The sequence below is a fragment of the Triplophysa dalaica genome, chromosome 16 (genome assembly GCF_015846415.1).
Source record: "Triplophysa dalaica isolate WHDGS20190420 chromosome 16, ASM1584641v1, whole genome shotgun sequence".
Taxonomy (NCBI): domain Eukaryota; kingdom Metazoa; phylum Chordata; class Actinopteri; order Cypriniformes; family Nemacheilidae; genus Triplophysa; species Triplophysa dalaica.
Genome location: NC_079557.1, coordinates 20,004,845 through 20,020,672, shown reverse-complemented (window position 1 = coordinate 20,020,672; position 15,828 = coordinate 20,004,845). Strand labels below are relative to the sequence as shown.

Sequence of the window (15,828 nt, the reverse complement as noted above, 5' to 3'; positions counted from 1 at the left end):
GCGACCTTAGTCAAAAGTGAACAAAAGCGCCAGATGGAGTAATGTGTTCAAGGGACATTTTATATGACTTGTAGAATGTAGCAATCTTTGGCTACACCAGGCGTGACAAGATACCCAAAAAGCTACATTTAATTATAAGTAATGTTTTTTGTGTGTTTTTGCGTTTAGTGTGACGTCTGGTATGGTAACAGTCATATGTTACTGAGTCATGTTGATGTACAGATACGCTCTTCGGCTGTGAATACTGAGCTCGGATTCATCCACACAGAGAAGCAGTGCCAGAGCATAACCCATGTAAAGAAAATTACTGCATTTAACTTATGTTTCAAACTGAGATGGCGACAGAGAGTCTGATCTTACAGGTGTAACTTAAAATATGTGATGTGATCTGGGAAAACCCAACATGTGGTGAAATTTAACACATTACAGATTTTGAGACCATATGATAACTGGGTTCAAGCCCTTTCCAAAGGTGATGGTTATTTGAAGTCGGCTGATCGCTATGATTTTCAGATACAGAATTTTGAGAACAACAGATTTAAAGCTGGGCGATGAAAATAAACGCACAAAAGTCAAGTATCACTTTGTGTTACTTGGGCTGTTTCGGTATGTGTCTCCTTAAATGCAAATGAGCTGCTGGTCTTCTCCCCCTTTCTAGCAGAAAGCGCATGGCTGTGTGAGCCGGTGCTTCCAGTCACAAAAAACACAAAAAACTTGTTTCGTATAAGTGCGAGTACACAAGAAAAATCTGACAGATAGGATGATTACAGAAATTGAATTGAAGTTCTCAAACACTTAAACAGTCTCTTGTGTGGTTTTATTTATGCACGAAAGAGAACTTAATATGGGTGTGCTGTCTGACAGATTCTAGCCCAGGACTGTACACCAGACTGGATCTCGCATTGCGTTTTGGGCCAGGGCGGGGTTGGGAGCGTTCACACTAGTCAACTGAATCAGGCTTTAGGTGTCAAAAGCCCAGGCACGGTTCGATTACGACGTGTGAGCAGGCCCCAAGTACACATTTGCCTGCAAATGACACCTTGTTGAAACATACGCATTGTAGAGCGAGTTGCATATACACTTGTTCGGTGTAGCTTTCTATCAGAGCGCTCAGCATCTTTCTACTGTACAAAACTCTATGTGGTTTGTTTGCAGGATCTGTTGTCTCATATGTTGCATGTGGACCCTCATCAGCGATACTCAGCAGAACAAGTACTAAAGCACATGTGGATTGCCTGCCGGGAACAAAACCCACACTTCCAGCTCACACGCCATGAAGCACCTCATTTAGTTAAGGTACATCACACATAACAGCACACGTGATTTATTTTTGAGTTGACAGGAATAATCATTGTGTGATTGTCTTCTATAGGGAGCGATGGCGGCCACTTACTCTGCACTGAATTACAAATCCTGTAAGCCAGTTCTCGAACCTGTAGCCGCATCAAGTCTTGCTCAGCGCAGAAACATGAAAAAGCTGACATCTACAGATATGACGTGAACAAAATTATTTCCAGCTCACTGTGTCCCCCTTCATCCATCTTAATTTATCACCATATTCCTCGAATCCTTATACACAATGCTTCAGGGAGTAAGGAAACAATTCAAACATTTGTTGTTGTCTCTCTGGTAAAGTAAAAACGCACCAGCTCTGTCCCTCTAAAGTGTTTTGCATGTTGGAATGTTCTTCCCTCTTCACTAAATAAAACTGTGTGAATGTTTGGGTGAATCTTACAAGGTGTTTGTCATATTTTAGCCTTGGTTAAAGAGAAATGTTAAACAAGGTACAGTTAAGTATATTCACCCCCTCATTCTCATTACTTTTTTTATCTTATCATATGGTATTACTGTATTGTACTCATTATTGTATTACAGTATTGACAAGTCAGATAGAGTTGGATTTATTGAAATTTGAGCTTGAATTGAAATTTTCTAAATATCTGTGAAAAATGACGTTGTTGCATTACAATAATGAGAATGCTTTGTTGCATTGTTGTAGATGTATTTTATGAACATGTTTTTTTTTTTTACATTGATTTGATTTTGACGATGCAACTGTGTTGTATTACAGTGGGCTACTGCTAAGAAAAAGAAAGACATCTAGCTGTCAATAAACTAATGTTGCAATGCAAGAAATCGTAATGGTGCCAGTTTTGATTTTGGGGAAGATGTGACCCGGACATTTCATAATCGTTTTCAGGAGATTCACCCATTATTGGTTCAAGTCAGTGAGTGTCCTGTCAGAGGAGTCATGCTAGTGTTACCTGGTTTATGTCTAACATGTCACTCAGAAAAGTACTTGGTGTTACAGTACATGTTTCTATAGCTTTATGTAAATAAATCCTCTATTGTGTTTGTGTGGATCAATTAGCACATTTGCACTGAGGTCGTTGCTTCTGTGAAACGTTTCCTCTTTCTCTGTCTCATTCTCTTGTCTTGAAACCATTTTCTGACTTTTGTTGAGTAGAAAGTACATGAGTAAAAGGTAAAGAAATAAAGTTATATTTATATATTCTGAAGAGATGAATGAATGTACATAAGATTGAAACCATAAATAGGGCTAGACGGGGAAGATCTTTTTCCTCCAGAAATGGGGAAATATTCCATAAAAATATTTAAAGACATTGTGGAAATTGTATTATATTGTATTTATTTCATTTGTTTTAAAAATATTTTTCTTTCTAGTTATGTACATATTACTGACATTAAAGAACATTATTGACATGATTTTTTCTCTGTGTGCTTTTTGTCAAGTATCCATCAAGTATCCAAGTTATTGCAGCAATAGAATTTCATGTGCGATTGCAATTCTTCTGAATTTGTCAGACAGGATTTTTTACACAAACACAAACATGCAAGAATTGCCTCAAACTCTGTGTACAATGTCTAGACATTTTTAACATACCGACTGTCCCGGCTAGCCATAATTCCTTACTGTAACGTAAAGTCAGTGTAAACTAATGACTAAACATACGTTGCAGTGTATTTCCCTGCACTTTACACTTCATGACAACGTAGTGGATACACGTTTTGTGTTGATAACCAGTTAGTTCTTTGGTTGGACATGCAGTACAAGTCATTTAACTTGTTCTTATTTGCCAATAACTATTTTTGAGATTTTTCTTAATGACACATGAATGACAGACTTGGAGTTGGAATATCTTACAAGTTTTATTTCATTTAATATGATTATTTTTAAGGTATTAAACACAGCACTGGTGGCACTTAAGAGTAAACACGGCAACCTGAACATATCACAACAATCACAATACACAAGTAAAAATATCGTATATCAGAAGTGTTTTTATTCAAATGTATGATTCTGTTATTATTTTGTAACTGTCTTAAATCATGCGCAATATATGTTATGCTTTATATAACTGTTATATAAAGTGCCTGGAAAACACTTTGTTGATCATTTGAATGTTTCTAAACATGTTTGTGTACTTTTGAGAAACGATGGAATGTCCTGTCAGAGGCAGTTCTGCTGTGCACACTGTGAAAATCCAAAATTGAGCGCCTAGGGAGGCACTTACAACCATGCGTCAATTCATGTCCATAACCAGATATACCCTAGACCCAGGGAGGGTTCTCACTAAACTGACTCCAGAGGATGATGTGGAATCATCACATGATAAGGGCACTTATGCCAGCAGACATAAATGGCCGTCCTGAAGATGTTAAAGAGAATCCCTCCACTAAGTCTTCTCAGAGTTCCCTCAATCAGAAATGGGGGAACATCACCATCTAGGGTATTTTGGCACACCCCAACCTTGAATAGGCCTGGAAAAGCATCAAAATGGTTGATGACCAATTACTGGAGGGGCTTTGTGAAATGACCTATCAAGCTTCTGGTGCCTAAACCTATATATGGAGGCCATACCCATACGAGCAGCAAAAGCAGTTGGCATTTTAGAGGACCTTTTAACAGACCAGGACACCTGCTTCATGTCCAAAGTCCTGAAAGAGCTGTTAAAGGTGAGTCAGATTCATACTTCTGTTTACCTTCCACAAACAGATGGGTTGGTTGAGAGGTTTAATCAGAGGCAAAATGATTGAAGAGGATGGAAAAAACTGGGATCAGTTGCTGGCCTATGTTTTATTCTCCATCAGGGAAGTCGGATGTATCCTCCTTACTACCAGGACCAGAGATGGAAACTCTAGATTTTACTTGGACTCGTGACTCATGAGACTGGTAAAAACACAAGTCATGTTTGGTAGAACCTTTCATTCACATTCTTCCTTTACTACCCCAATTGACAGCATATACCACAATTTTTTATTCATTCCCAATCCATTATGTTCTGCAGCAATTGTCACAACAATTCATCTCCAAACACACAAAGTCAGCATTATTATGTACACGCGCGACTTATCTGCAAATGCGAGCTGCTGCATAATGTAAAATGAAACATAAAGTAACAGTTCAGCCAAAAGAAAAGATAAAGTAAGTCGTAATGTACATTAAAAGATTGAATGACATGCTAAAGATCAAAGCAAGGATGCAACATGTTAGCCTGACCAGTGGCCCTGATTGGAGGTTGCTGGGTGGATGTTTGTGGGGAGTGGGGGGGGGGCGATCACAGAGTGGGATCGGGTTGGACCTGCAGGGTTTCGGCGAGTGGGACTTCCTGGATAGCAGGTGGTGGATTCTCCTTCTTCTTCGTGGATGTTTGCTCGTGGCTTTTGGTCGGGGTCACTTAGTGCAGCTTTGACGCGTCAGAGGGGATCTGGCCCTCCCGGCTGCGTCTGGTTTCTCCTAAGGTTTTTTTCTCCATTAATCAATCATTGGAGTTTGGGTTCCTTGCCACAGCAGGGCAGTGTTGGCATGCTCACCGGGTGACTGCATTTATTTATTTTATTATTTATTAGATATTAATCGAGACCAATGAACAAGTCCAAATCAAGTCGGAGACCATAAAAAAACGCCTCGAGACCGTACTCGAGAACTACAGCACTAACTCGCACACCTGTCAAATTAAGTAAAATGAATTCTACATGATTTAAGATGTAAAAAGTTGGTTACTTTCTACCCGAAACAATGCCAAAAGAGTTCAACAAATACACACCTTTTGCCTTACTTAAAACGTTAAAAAAACACTAAACACTTGAAAATCTATTTACTACATATGCCTGCTAAGATAAAAAAGTGACACAAATTGTAAATTGTTCACATTTAAACACCACATATATGATTGACTGTGCAGCTGCTGCCGTTTATTTAAATAACGGACGTTGGCCGACGCAAAGAATTGTGGGTTATCTCTAGCAACGAAGACTGCAAATTCCTGTCAAAGAAGGTCCTCCCTGATTTTATGAAACGAGACAGCCTCGATGACGTAGCACCCTTCGAATGAGACCTCTGGAGGACGCAGCCTTACGAAATGAGACACAGCCAGAGATTCCCAAGCTCTGTTTATGTGACGAGGTCTTGGTGATGCGGCATCTAGTTATTTATATCTATGAAAACAACGGCCACTGGAGGGCGGGGCTGCCCGTGTCGTAGCGACGACGCTGCTCCTCTGTTGGCTCCTGTCACCGCTGACATCACGATGATGATCAGATTTGATGATCGTTTTGATATCATTGTCTAGCCTAGATATCATCGAAATCCGAGGTGTATTGATTTCTCCACACAAAGGTAACTATCCGGTTTGCATGTAGTACAGTAGACAGTAGTGTACAGAATAGTAGCAGCGGCGGCAGCAGCAGTTCTCTGATTATGATCAGATCACATAAAATCAGATCGTTGCTTCACCAATGATGCAAAATCAAAAGTTTCGCGAGGTGGGTTCGGTTCGCGCGCGTGGCCTCCTCGGCCTGTCTCGCGCATTTACGTGCGTTTTACTTGGTTTAAATTGAGTCATTCGACAAGTTTGATGCTGTGATGGGCAGCGGAGGGCGGACTGTATTGTAGATGTTGTTGTTTTCAACTCAATGGTCTTTTACTTGATTAAATGTTAAAACATTGTAATGTGGAGTTATGATAAATAAACTCGCTGTTTATCTCCACCAGCAGTGTTTGTAAATATGTTATAATATTAGCGCTGGATTGAGACTGAACGTGTTTGCAACACTGCAGCTAAACCAGCACCGTTAACATAAACACAGCTATAGACACAGTCACACTATTTGTTTACATGTAAACACGATTTTAACTGTGCAACTGTATATACAAGAACTGTGATTTTGGAGCAATTTAGATTTGACACATAACATCCAATTTTCTTAACTCGTTCACTTCGTACAGTACTTTTGCACGTGTCTCTTCAAAAAATCAAACAAAGCTTTGCAGTAACATTTGTTTTGTAATCCTGCCTACACTATGACATATTTACAGACATTAACCATAGTCACCATAGTTTTGAGAGCAGTGTTTAACTAGAACCTTTTGTCAAATGGTCTTGCAAATGACAGAAGCTGACAATGATATTGAACTGTTTTTGTGTTTCAGATCTGGGAGCTGTCAGTGTGACTACTTAAGAGACATCCTTAATAAACCAGCAAAACCCTATATATATATATATATATATATATATATATATATATATATATATATAAGACTGAAGATGAGAGCAGTCAAATATTTATCATTAATGTCAATTGTTTTAGACACTACAGTGCTCATCTGCTTTTTGCTGAAAGCTAATCAGTAGCCAGACCTTTTGTGATTTTGGGGGTCTCACCACATCTACCAGAGGGATGGAAAGATGGCAGGAGAACAGGAGCATGCACACTGTGAGTATGAAGAAGTAGGCTATAGTTCAGTTTGACTTGCATTGGAAATAAACAAAGTAGAGTTCTTTCAAGTATTGATGTGTTCACTTGTGTGAGAAAATGGGTTCTTTCAAGTTATTTCCAATATTAACTGCTGATACAATATATTACATAACAGATGAATTTGCGGTCAGTGTTTACTGCTGAGCAGCAGCGGATCCTGGAGCGTTATTACGAGAATGGCATGACCAATCAGAGCAAGAACTGCTTTCAGCTCATTCTGCAGTGTGCCCAAGACACCAAACTTGACTTTAGTGTGGTTAGGGTAAGCCTGTTTTTATTCAGTACAATATTTCTTTTCAGACCTTTTGATTTATTTCAGGGTTTTTCCTGCCTCAAAAATGGTCTTTGGTGGTGGGTGTTGACAAGTCATCCACACTTAAAAGAACCCGTGAACTGTGAGCCCAATGAATACAAATTAAATGCAAAGATTTTTTTTTTCAATTGTTATTTAGTTTTATAACCTCTTTCAAGTTATGATTGGCTGTGAAATGATCTGACACAAAAGAGGAACACGCTATATTTATTACCCTCTTTGCAAAAAGCTTTTATCCACTTATTTTCATTGTTTAGACCTGATAATTATTTTGATATATAATCTGTATATGGCATACAAAATAGCAATCTTTATTTTCCCCACATACAATTAAATTAAATTAGCTTGCTAACCGCAACTCTAAACGAACGATTATATATGCAATTTTTACCATACAGTCAAATAACAAACATATAAATACAAAATCTTACTAATTACTCTTGTTCAAAGATCTCAGCACACTTTCTGAGGTGTTTTGTGTGACTGATTTGATGGATTCAGACAGTGAGTCTTGTGAGTTCAGTGTTTTGTCATATAAGTTGTTTCAACACACAATGAATCTGTTCAAATGAGTCATTATGTTTCGAATTGGACATTAGCTGTTAGGACATCACAAAAGATAAGTTCACTGGATAGGACTATTTTCTTTATGTGTGCTGCATTTGTGGAATCCTCGTCAGGGAAGAAATGGCTAAATGTACATGCACACAAAAGCATACACTGCGCTTCTTCCCAGTCTATACAATGCCCCATACACAATGCGTTACTGCCTCCTGCTGGACAAATCTCAATGGCTGAAACCGATATGGCATACTTCCTTACTATATAGTAGGCAAAAAGCAGAAGGTGAGAAATACTAGGGTGGAGGACTATTTCTTGTGAGATTTGGACCTGCGTATACTATTGTTGCATCCGAATACGCCTACTTACCTACTATGTAGTAAGAGAAAACACTATAGTATGTTCAAATCCTCAGTGTTCATAAAAGAGTAGGCGAGAAATTACTGGTTACACCCAGATTCTGAAGCACTCAGCGATGGATACTTAAGACACTTCTATATCCCATGAGCCAATGGGACAGAATACCACACACAGCCCGCAAAACTGTCTCCGCCGACTTTAATGTTTGGAATGTTTGACTTTAATTATTGGAAAGCTAATGTAATATTACCACTGACCTTGCTTTGTTCTTAAATTTAGCGTGTTGTATATTGTGCATCATTTTAATTCATTTAATTTAAATATGAACCATTATGTTTTGTGTTTTTGAATTTTGTATAAAAAAAAACTAGCACCTCCCCCAACCCAGAACCTAACTCTCATGAGAGGGTAGCACAATCTGATGGTAGCACAAAATGTCAGAACAGCAGTGAATGGCAGTGATTTTTAATAATTGGTAACATCAATAGAAACTGCAGTGCTCACAGTGATTTAGAGAAATTATGGTTTCTGCAATTAAAATACAAGAAAGGGCGTACTTATATTTTTTATATCAATGTTATGACATTTACGTTGCTGAGTGTTTATTTGTTGAAACCTATATTATGCCATGCTGGCCGTAACATCATGTTGCATTGAACTTCCTGTGGACTAAACTGTGCTTTGCTCATAAAAAAACTTTGGATTTCGTTTTATTGTATGTTCATTTGATGCATTTTGACAAATTGTGATAAAACAAAACTTTAAACTACGATACATTTTTTAGGGTACTGTCTCTAGCTCCTGTCATCCTCAATCACTGCGTGTAAACCCAGCATACTTGTGGCCTAAGCTCCTCCCACTCGCAATTTGTGACGTTTTCTCCTCCCAGCGATCACTACTTGAAATCACCTCATACACTCACCTAAAGGATTATTAGGAACACCTGTTAAATTTCTCATTAATGCAATTATGGTGGTGGTGTAATGGTGTGGGGGATGTTTTCTTGGCACACTTTAGGCCCCTTAGTGCCAATTGGGCATCATCTAAATGCCACGGCCTAACTGAGCATTGTTTCTGACCATGTCCATCCCTTTATGACCACCATGTACCCATCCTCTGATGGCTACTTCACAAAGCTCGAATCATTTCAAATTGGTTTCTTGAACATGACAATGAGTTCACTGTACTAAAATGGCCCCCACAGTCACCAGATCTCAACCCAATAGAGCATCTTTGGGATGTGGTGGAACGGGAGCTTCGTGCATCCCACAAATTTCCATCAACTGCGAGATGCTATCCAATCAATATGGGCCAACATTTCTAAAGAATGCTTTCAGCACCTTGTTGAATCAATGCCACGTAGAATTAAGGCAGTTCTGAAGGTGAAAGGGGGTCAAACACAGTATTAGTATGGTGTTCCTAATAATCCTTTAGTTGAGTGTATATCTGCTATTCAATGTAACTTTATGGTGATTTTGTCAGATGATATCGCGTTTATAAATCTGGGCCCACATTCTTAAAGCTTCCTCTAAGAAAGCTCTTAATTTAGCTAAAAAAACTTTTATGTAGGAGTCCTAGCTTAAAAGTGATTCAGAATCCATCTGAGAGCAACACTTTGCAAGGAAAAGACAAAACTTTTATCTAAGTGAGGAGGCGGGGCTGACCCCGTTGCTGTGTCTTTTGAAGACTGTGATTGGTTGGTTGGCCAAGAAGGAAAAAATATGTTTGAATGTTTTTAAGTATAGGGTCATTAGGTTGAAATTGCACATGTCATTGTTTTCTGTTTTACCGTACTCACGCACGTACGCACACACACATACATTATTATTATTATTTATTATATATATTTTTATAATTCTTTAAGTGCTGTAATTGTTTGTGAGATTTTTAGAAGTTTTGGACCAAACCAAATCATCTCTGCTGTGTAGCTGCATTTTTCCAGTTGCTAAATATGTTAATGTAGTGATTTCTTCTATTTCTGGTGCTATGGCATCGCTGTCTTGTAGATGTTAGTGGTCTAAAATAGGATCGGTCACAAACATGAACCCTGCACGATCTAATGTTTTATGTCTTATTAACTCACTGTCATTCAATTCAATGATTCAAATTGTAAATGCGCTATAACATTAAATTACAAAGCAGCTGTACCTGAAAACCAGGATAAACCAAAGTTGAACACACACACACACACACAAAAAAAAATCTGATAAACCTTTAAAGTAATATGGAAATTGTCATGCATTGCAACACATTTCTTCAGTTCAGGAAAAACCCTGCATTTAATGTTTGCCTATGTTTTTTTTATTGTCAAATACTGATGAAATTCCTTATAATTTTTTTGGATCATAAGCATTTTGGGTTCTGTGTCTTTACTTTGTATGGACCTACAAGTGGAATACTTAATAAAATCTGATACATAATGTACTCTCGGCACGCATGTTAGTAATTGATTTTGTGTTTTGGTTGACCTTTCGAGAAAATTTAGGGCAGGGCATGCCAACTACCACATGTGCCACCCCCCTCCTGCCTCCTACCATTTTACCTGAACTTGAGGTATGTGTAGAGCAGCGGTTCTCAATCCTGGTCCTCGCGGACCCGGCGCTGCATATTTTGTATGAACCGCTGGTGTAGAGGATGTGAATTGGGTCTTCAAGAAGCAGAAGACCAAGAATGCTCCATGCCCAGACAGTATTTCACCTGCCTGTTTAAAAGTCTGCGTTAACCAACTGGCCCCCATCTTCACACAGATCTTCAACAGATCTCTGGAGCTGTGCGAAGTTCCCCTCTGCTTCAAACACTCCACTATCATTCCAGTCCCGCAAAAATCCCAAATCCCTGGATTTAACGACCACAGACCTATCGCTCTCACATCTGTGGTTATGAAGTTGTTTGAGAGATTGGTCCTAGCCTACCTGAACTGGACCCTTGCTGGATCCTCTTCAGTTTGCCTACAGAGCAAACAGGTCTGTTGATGAAGCAATCAACATGGGGCTGCATTATGTTCTACAACACCTTGATAGACCTGGGAACTAAGCAAGGATCTTATTTGTGGACACCAGTTTGGCCTTTAATACCATCATGCCTGGCCTTCTCTCAGACAAACTGACCCAGCTCTGTGCCCACCCCAATCTGTCTAATCTAATTTCCTAACAGACAGGCAGCAACTAGTGAAGCTGGGTAAACTCACATCCGGGACTCACAATCAGCACTGGTGGCCCTCAGGGATCCCCACTGCTCTTCTTTCTGTATAAAAACAATTGCACTGCAAAAGACACTTCTGTCAAGCTCCTGAAATTTGCAGATTACAATTCCATCATCGGCCTCATCCACAATGGAGACGAGTCTGCTTTCAGACAGGATGTTGCAGAGTTGGCTGTCTGGTGCGATCACAACAACCTGGAGCTCAACAAGCTGAAAACAGTGGAGATGATCGTGGACTTTAGGAGAACAACCCCCTGCACTTCCTCCAGTCACCTGCAGTAGAGTCATTCAGGTTCCTGGGCACTACCATCTCTCAGAACCTGAAGTTGGGCACTCACATAGACTCACATAGCACTCACATAGCTAAAAAAGCCCTGCAAAGGATGTATTTCCTTCGCCAGGAGAGGAAATTCAACAGGCCACAGGAGCTGCTCACACAGTTCTACTCGGCCATCATCGAGTCTGTCCTGTGCTCATGCTTAACTGTCTAGTTTAGTTCAGCTACTAAATGAGACATTACGAGACATATAGAGGGATTATTGGTGTCCCCCTGCCCAACCTCCAAGATCTTTACATCCCTAGAAAGAGGGCTAAGAAAATCATTTTGGACACCACTCACCCAGCTCACTCCCTCTTTGCACTGTTGCCATCTGGCCGGCGCTACAGTAAAGTAATGTTGTTTTTCACTTTTTGCATATAGTGCCGTAACAACCCGGCAATTTTCGGCTGGGACCGGATGACTACTGTACTCGCTCTTTCCCAGACACAGAATTCACAGCCCACCGCCTGAAGGAATCGGTTAATAAAGTCCGCCAGGGAGTAGCTCATCATCCAGTCCAGACATAAATAAATGGTCAATTTTGAGGTCGCTCCAATTCACCAGTCTGTACGATGTTCGATGCCACACAAGGAACTGAAGTGAACTGATGGTTTAATGGAGGTGAACAGATGAACAAACTACAGGTAATAATCCACAGGTACATCCACAGGTGAGTAAAAACTATAACATCCACAGGTACATTCACAGGTAAGTAAGATCCACGTGTAAATATCATAAAGGGTCGGAACTAGCATACAAATAAAGCACAACCTTACAACTAGTTCCACAACTATTTTTGTATCTACTTTCAGCATTATTAGGCTAATCAGTAGGTAAAGGTAATTTCAGAAAAAAACAATGTTCTAACTTAAAAGAAATATTTAGAGATGTCGTCAGTTCTGTTATGGCCGAGAAAGCCAATTCTAATTATAAGCATGTTAATTGTCAGATTATGTACATTATTTGATTTTGAAATATTTATTTTAAAAAGTAATAAATAAACTTTTTAAGGGGACAGAAAACTATTTCAAATTTTTATTCCAATGTGTATTGGACACCAAATTTCTTAACAAAAAGATAAAAGTACGGCACAACCAGCACCACCCAAACACATATAGACTTGTTGGACTAATTTGCGATGCAGCCCTGACCGATTTATCTGTGCAACGCTTCATGAAGTCCAGAATAGGCAAGCTAATGTCTGAAGATGGGAATCAGTTGTTTCTTTCAGGTATTAAACCGCAAAAATCGAGCACAAACGAATTTTGCCAGTTGGAAGTGATAAGAGGACACATGGTGAAAACTGACGTATCTCCTTATGGCTACTGTTTTTTCATAATAAAGAAAAATCAAACTGGAGGTGGAGAGTGATGTAACACAGCCAAATGTCTTCCCAACACATGGGAAGACATTTATAAATTGCTGTATTTTACAAACGCTAATTAATTGGGATTTAGGTCCCAACCAATTTACCTTCTAGGATATTGGCAATTTTACCACCATATTTATATGTCCATGGCAGACAAAGTTTGCAGACTCTGCTGAAACTTCCTCATTATCTGAACTTCAATTGTCCTGTTGTTGTTGTTATTAAACTTTCCCAGTATTCCATGAAAATTCTCAAATGAACATGTTGAACCAACATGAATCAATCAAATGAAGATGTAATTGCATGTTGGGGGTGCAGAAAGTCAACACATTTTAAAAATCTCTGCAGGTATCCGTCTGCTACTTCCAGCCCTTTGATGGAAGTGACTCTCCAGCTTGTCCATCATATACATCTAACACAACCTCAGGTATTTACCGCAGTTGCCATTGTTCACATTTTTCTGGACGTCCAGGTCTTTAAACAAGCTCTTGCAAAGACTGCCTGACACTGTTGTAACACTAAGGCCAAATTGGATAGACAAACTCTTTCCCGCTTGAAAACTTCACATTTCGAGTTGTTCTCTGGGTGTCTGGAGAATTGGATGTACTACAAGGTTTAAACACCTTTTGTAAATCTTTTTTGACCTCATAGGTTTCTGATTGCATGTATATTACCATACATTTTGGACAAACCACATATTGTCCAAAATTATCACAGACAATTCCTGTCCATTTCCGCAGAGAGATTAAAGTCTTTGGTATATTGCTTGCAAAGGCAATGAGGAAAGCAACACAAAGAGCATTTTCAGCTGTCCACATGAACTGTCTAATGCACAAAAGAAGTGATCTGATGGCATTGTTTGAAATCTTGAAACTAGCTTGCCACAACAACATCATCATGGCCAAAATTTTCATCATCAAGGCTTCTGGCTTTTCTGCAGACTGGTCAATACCATTTTCCTCTTCATCTGGCATGTTCAGATAGGCCATACTGTGCTTCTCTGGAAGTACTTCTGCTTCAGCCACAAACTCAAAGGGCTATAATATATTGAAATATGTTGCTTTAAATTTTTGCTTGACAAGTCATTTTAGCTTGTGGCGTGGCCACACATGGGAAGACATTTATAAATTGCTGTATGTTACAAACGCTAACTAATTGGGATTCCTTTTTATTGTCCCCATATGATCTGTGATTGCCTCATGATGTGTTTGACCTGTTTCTCGCTCTCTTGAGACTTTCCCGTTTTTCCGTTGCTGGAAGCTACCCCTGTTTTTGAACTATAAAGGGGACCAGCTTACCGACGGAAAGGAGCATGGTAACGTGGATATACTTTTGCCCATGCAATCGCTGTTTAAGGAGGATATCTCTATTTCTATTGTACTGTATGCTTACCAGAAATGTATGCGCTTCTTCATCTGAATCACTGGAATCAAGTAAAAGAGAAATGCTTTCATCGTCCTCAACTATACAACATATAAAAATGAGTTGTGGAAAAAGTAAAAAAATTATACTCCAATACAAGTACTACTACTAATATTACCAATCAAAAAATGTACTCAATTAATTCAAAAATTAATTAATTTAGTCAAAGTAAAAGTTACTTTTTAAACGCAGGGAGACCGCTCCTTTTTTGTGCCACACCAACAATAGTCATTATAGTGTCTAATTTTATTTATTAAAACAGGTTACAAATGCACTGTAATAAATAAAGAATTTTGTGTCTTGTTTTCCAGAAATATCACAGAATCATATAGCAGAAATATGAACAATATTGTATAAAAGAGATATAGTGACGAGATCTTGAGGGCCCATTGTTGTGGCATTAATCCACAACCATCACCTCATGTTGCAGCATGATAATGCACGGCCGCATGTTGCAAGGATCTTCACACAATTCCTGGAAGCTGATAACATCCCAGTTCTTGCACGGCCAGCATACTCGCCAGACATGTCACCCATTGAGCATGTTTGGGATGCTCTGGATCGGTATATAAGACAGCATGTTCCAGTTACTGCCAATATCCAGCAACTTCGCACAGACATTGAAGAAGATTGGACCAATATTCCACAGGCCACAATCAACAACCTGATCAACTCCATGCAAAGGAGATGTGTTACACTGCGTGAGGCAAATGGTGGTCACACCAGATACTGACCGGTTTTCCGACCCAAAATACACACATTATTGCACATTTTAGAGTGGCCATTTATTGTGGCCAGCCGAAGTCACACCTGTGCAATAATCATGCTGTCTAATCACCATCTTGATATGCCACACCTGTGAGGTGGATGGATTATCTCTGCAAAGGAGAAGTGCTCCCTAACACAGATTTAGACAGATTTGTGAACAATATTTGAGAGAAAAAGGGCTTTTGTGTAATTAGAAAAAGTCTAAGATCTTTGAGTTCAGCTCATGAAAAATGGGTTGCGAAAAAAACAAAAGGGTTGCGTTTATATTTTTGGACAGTGTAGTTTCCAATGCAACAACGGTACAATAATTATATTTATACAAATATTATTTATCTTTACCATTACCATTACATTCTTGCACATAAGGATTTTAATAAGATGCTAGTTTGCACATCGTCCATATTCCTGTCTTGAAGCTGAAACGGTTGCTTAAATAGGGGTTTACTTCATTGTCTTCAGCAATCAGAGTTCAATGGGGTTTCACCTTTAGGACAGGTGCACTACTGAAGTCTAACTTCTCCGTCTCCATCGCTCTTCTTGTATTGACATAAAAAGTCTGTCGCCCATCATTTACTGTAGTAATTTCGGGTTACGATTCGGGAACGTTTAATTTTTTACTCCGTAATGGATGTGATTTTAAATATAATGAAGTACCATACATCACACAAATCATACTTAAGTACAAGTAAAATTGCAGATTTTAAAAGCTACTTAAAAAAGTACAATTTCACAAAA

General features: G+C 39.0%; 2 protein-coding genes across 13 annotated transcripts in view; both read left to right on the top strand.

The window, feature by feature from the left end:
• Positions 1-2,716, top strand: part of rps6kal (ribosomal protein S6 kinase a, like) — a 55,442-nt gene extending 52,726 nt beyond the window's left edge. For all 3 annotated transcript variants that reach the window (XM_056769179.1, XM_056769180.1, XM_056769177.1), the window contains 2 exons: positions 1,156-1,296; positions 1,373-2,716. In XM_056769179.1, coding sequence (XP_056625157.1) covers positions 1,156-1,296; positions 1,373-1,501 — 270 coding nt within the window. In that variant the 3' untranslated portion in view covers positions 1,502-2,716. The remainder of the gene's footprint in view (positions 1-1,155; positions 1,297-1,372) is intronic.
• A 2,690-nt stretch (positions 2,717-5,406) lies between these two features.
• Positions 5,407-15,828, top strand: part of hdx (highly divergent homeobox) — a 31,266-nt gene continuing 20,844 nt past the window's right edge. For 3 of the 10 annotated variants that reach the window (XR_008909252.1, XR_008909255.1, XR_008909254.1), the window contains exons 1-3: positions 5,408-5,641; positions 6,455-6,738; positions 6,896-7,042. Coding sequence is in view for 5 of the 10 variants with exons in the window: in XM_056769663.1 (XP_056625641.1) it covers positions 6,703-6,738; positions 6,896-7,042 (183 nt within the window). In the remaining 5 variants the exon portion in view is untranslated. Of the gene's footprint in view, positions 5,642-6,454; positions 6,739-6,895; positions 7,043-13,251; positions 13,331-15,828 lie in introns of those variants that run through there. The other 7 variants (XR_008909253.1, XR_008909256.1, XM_056769664.1 and 4 more) reach the window with 6 other exon arrangements.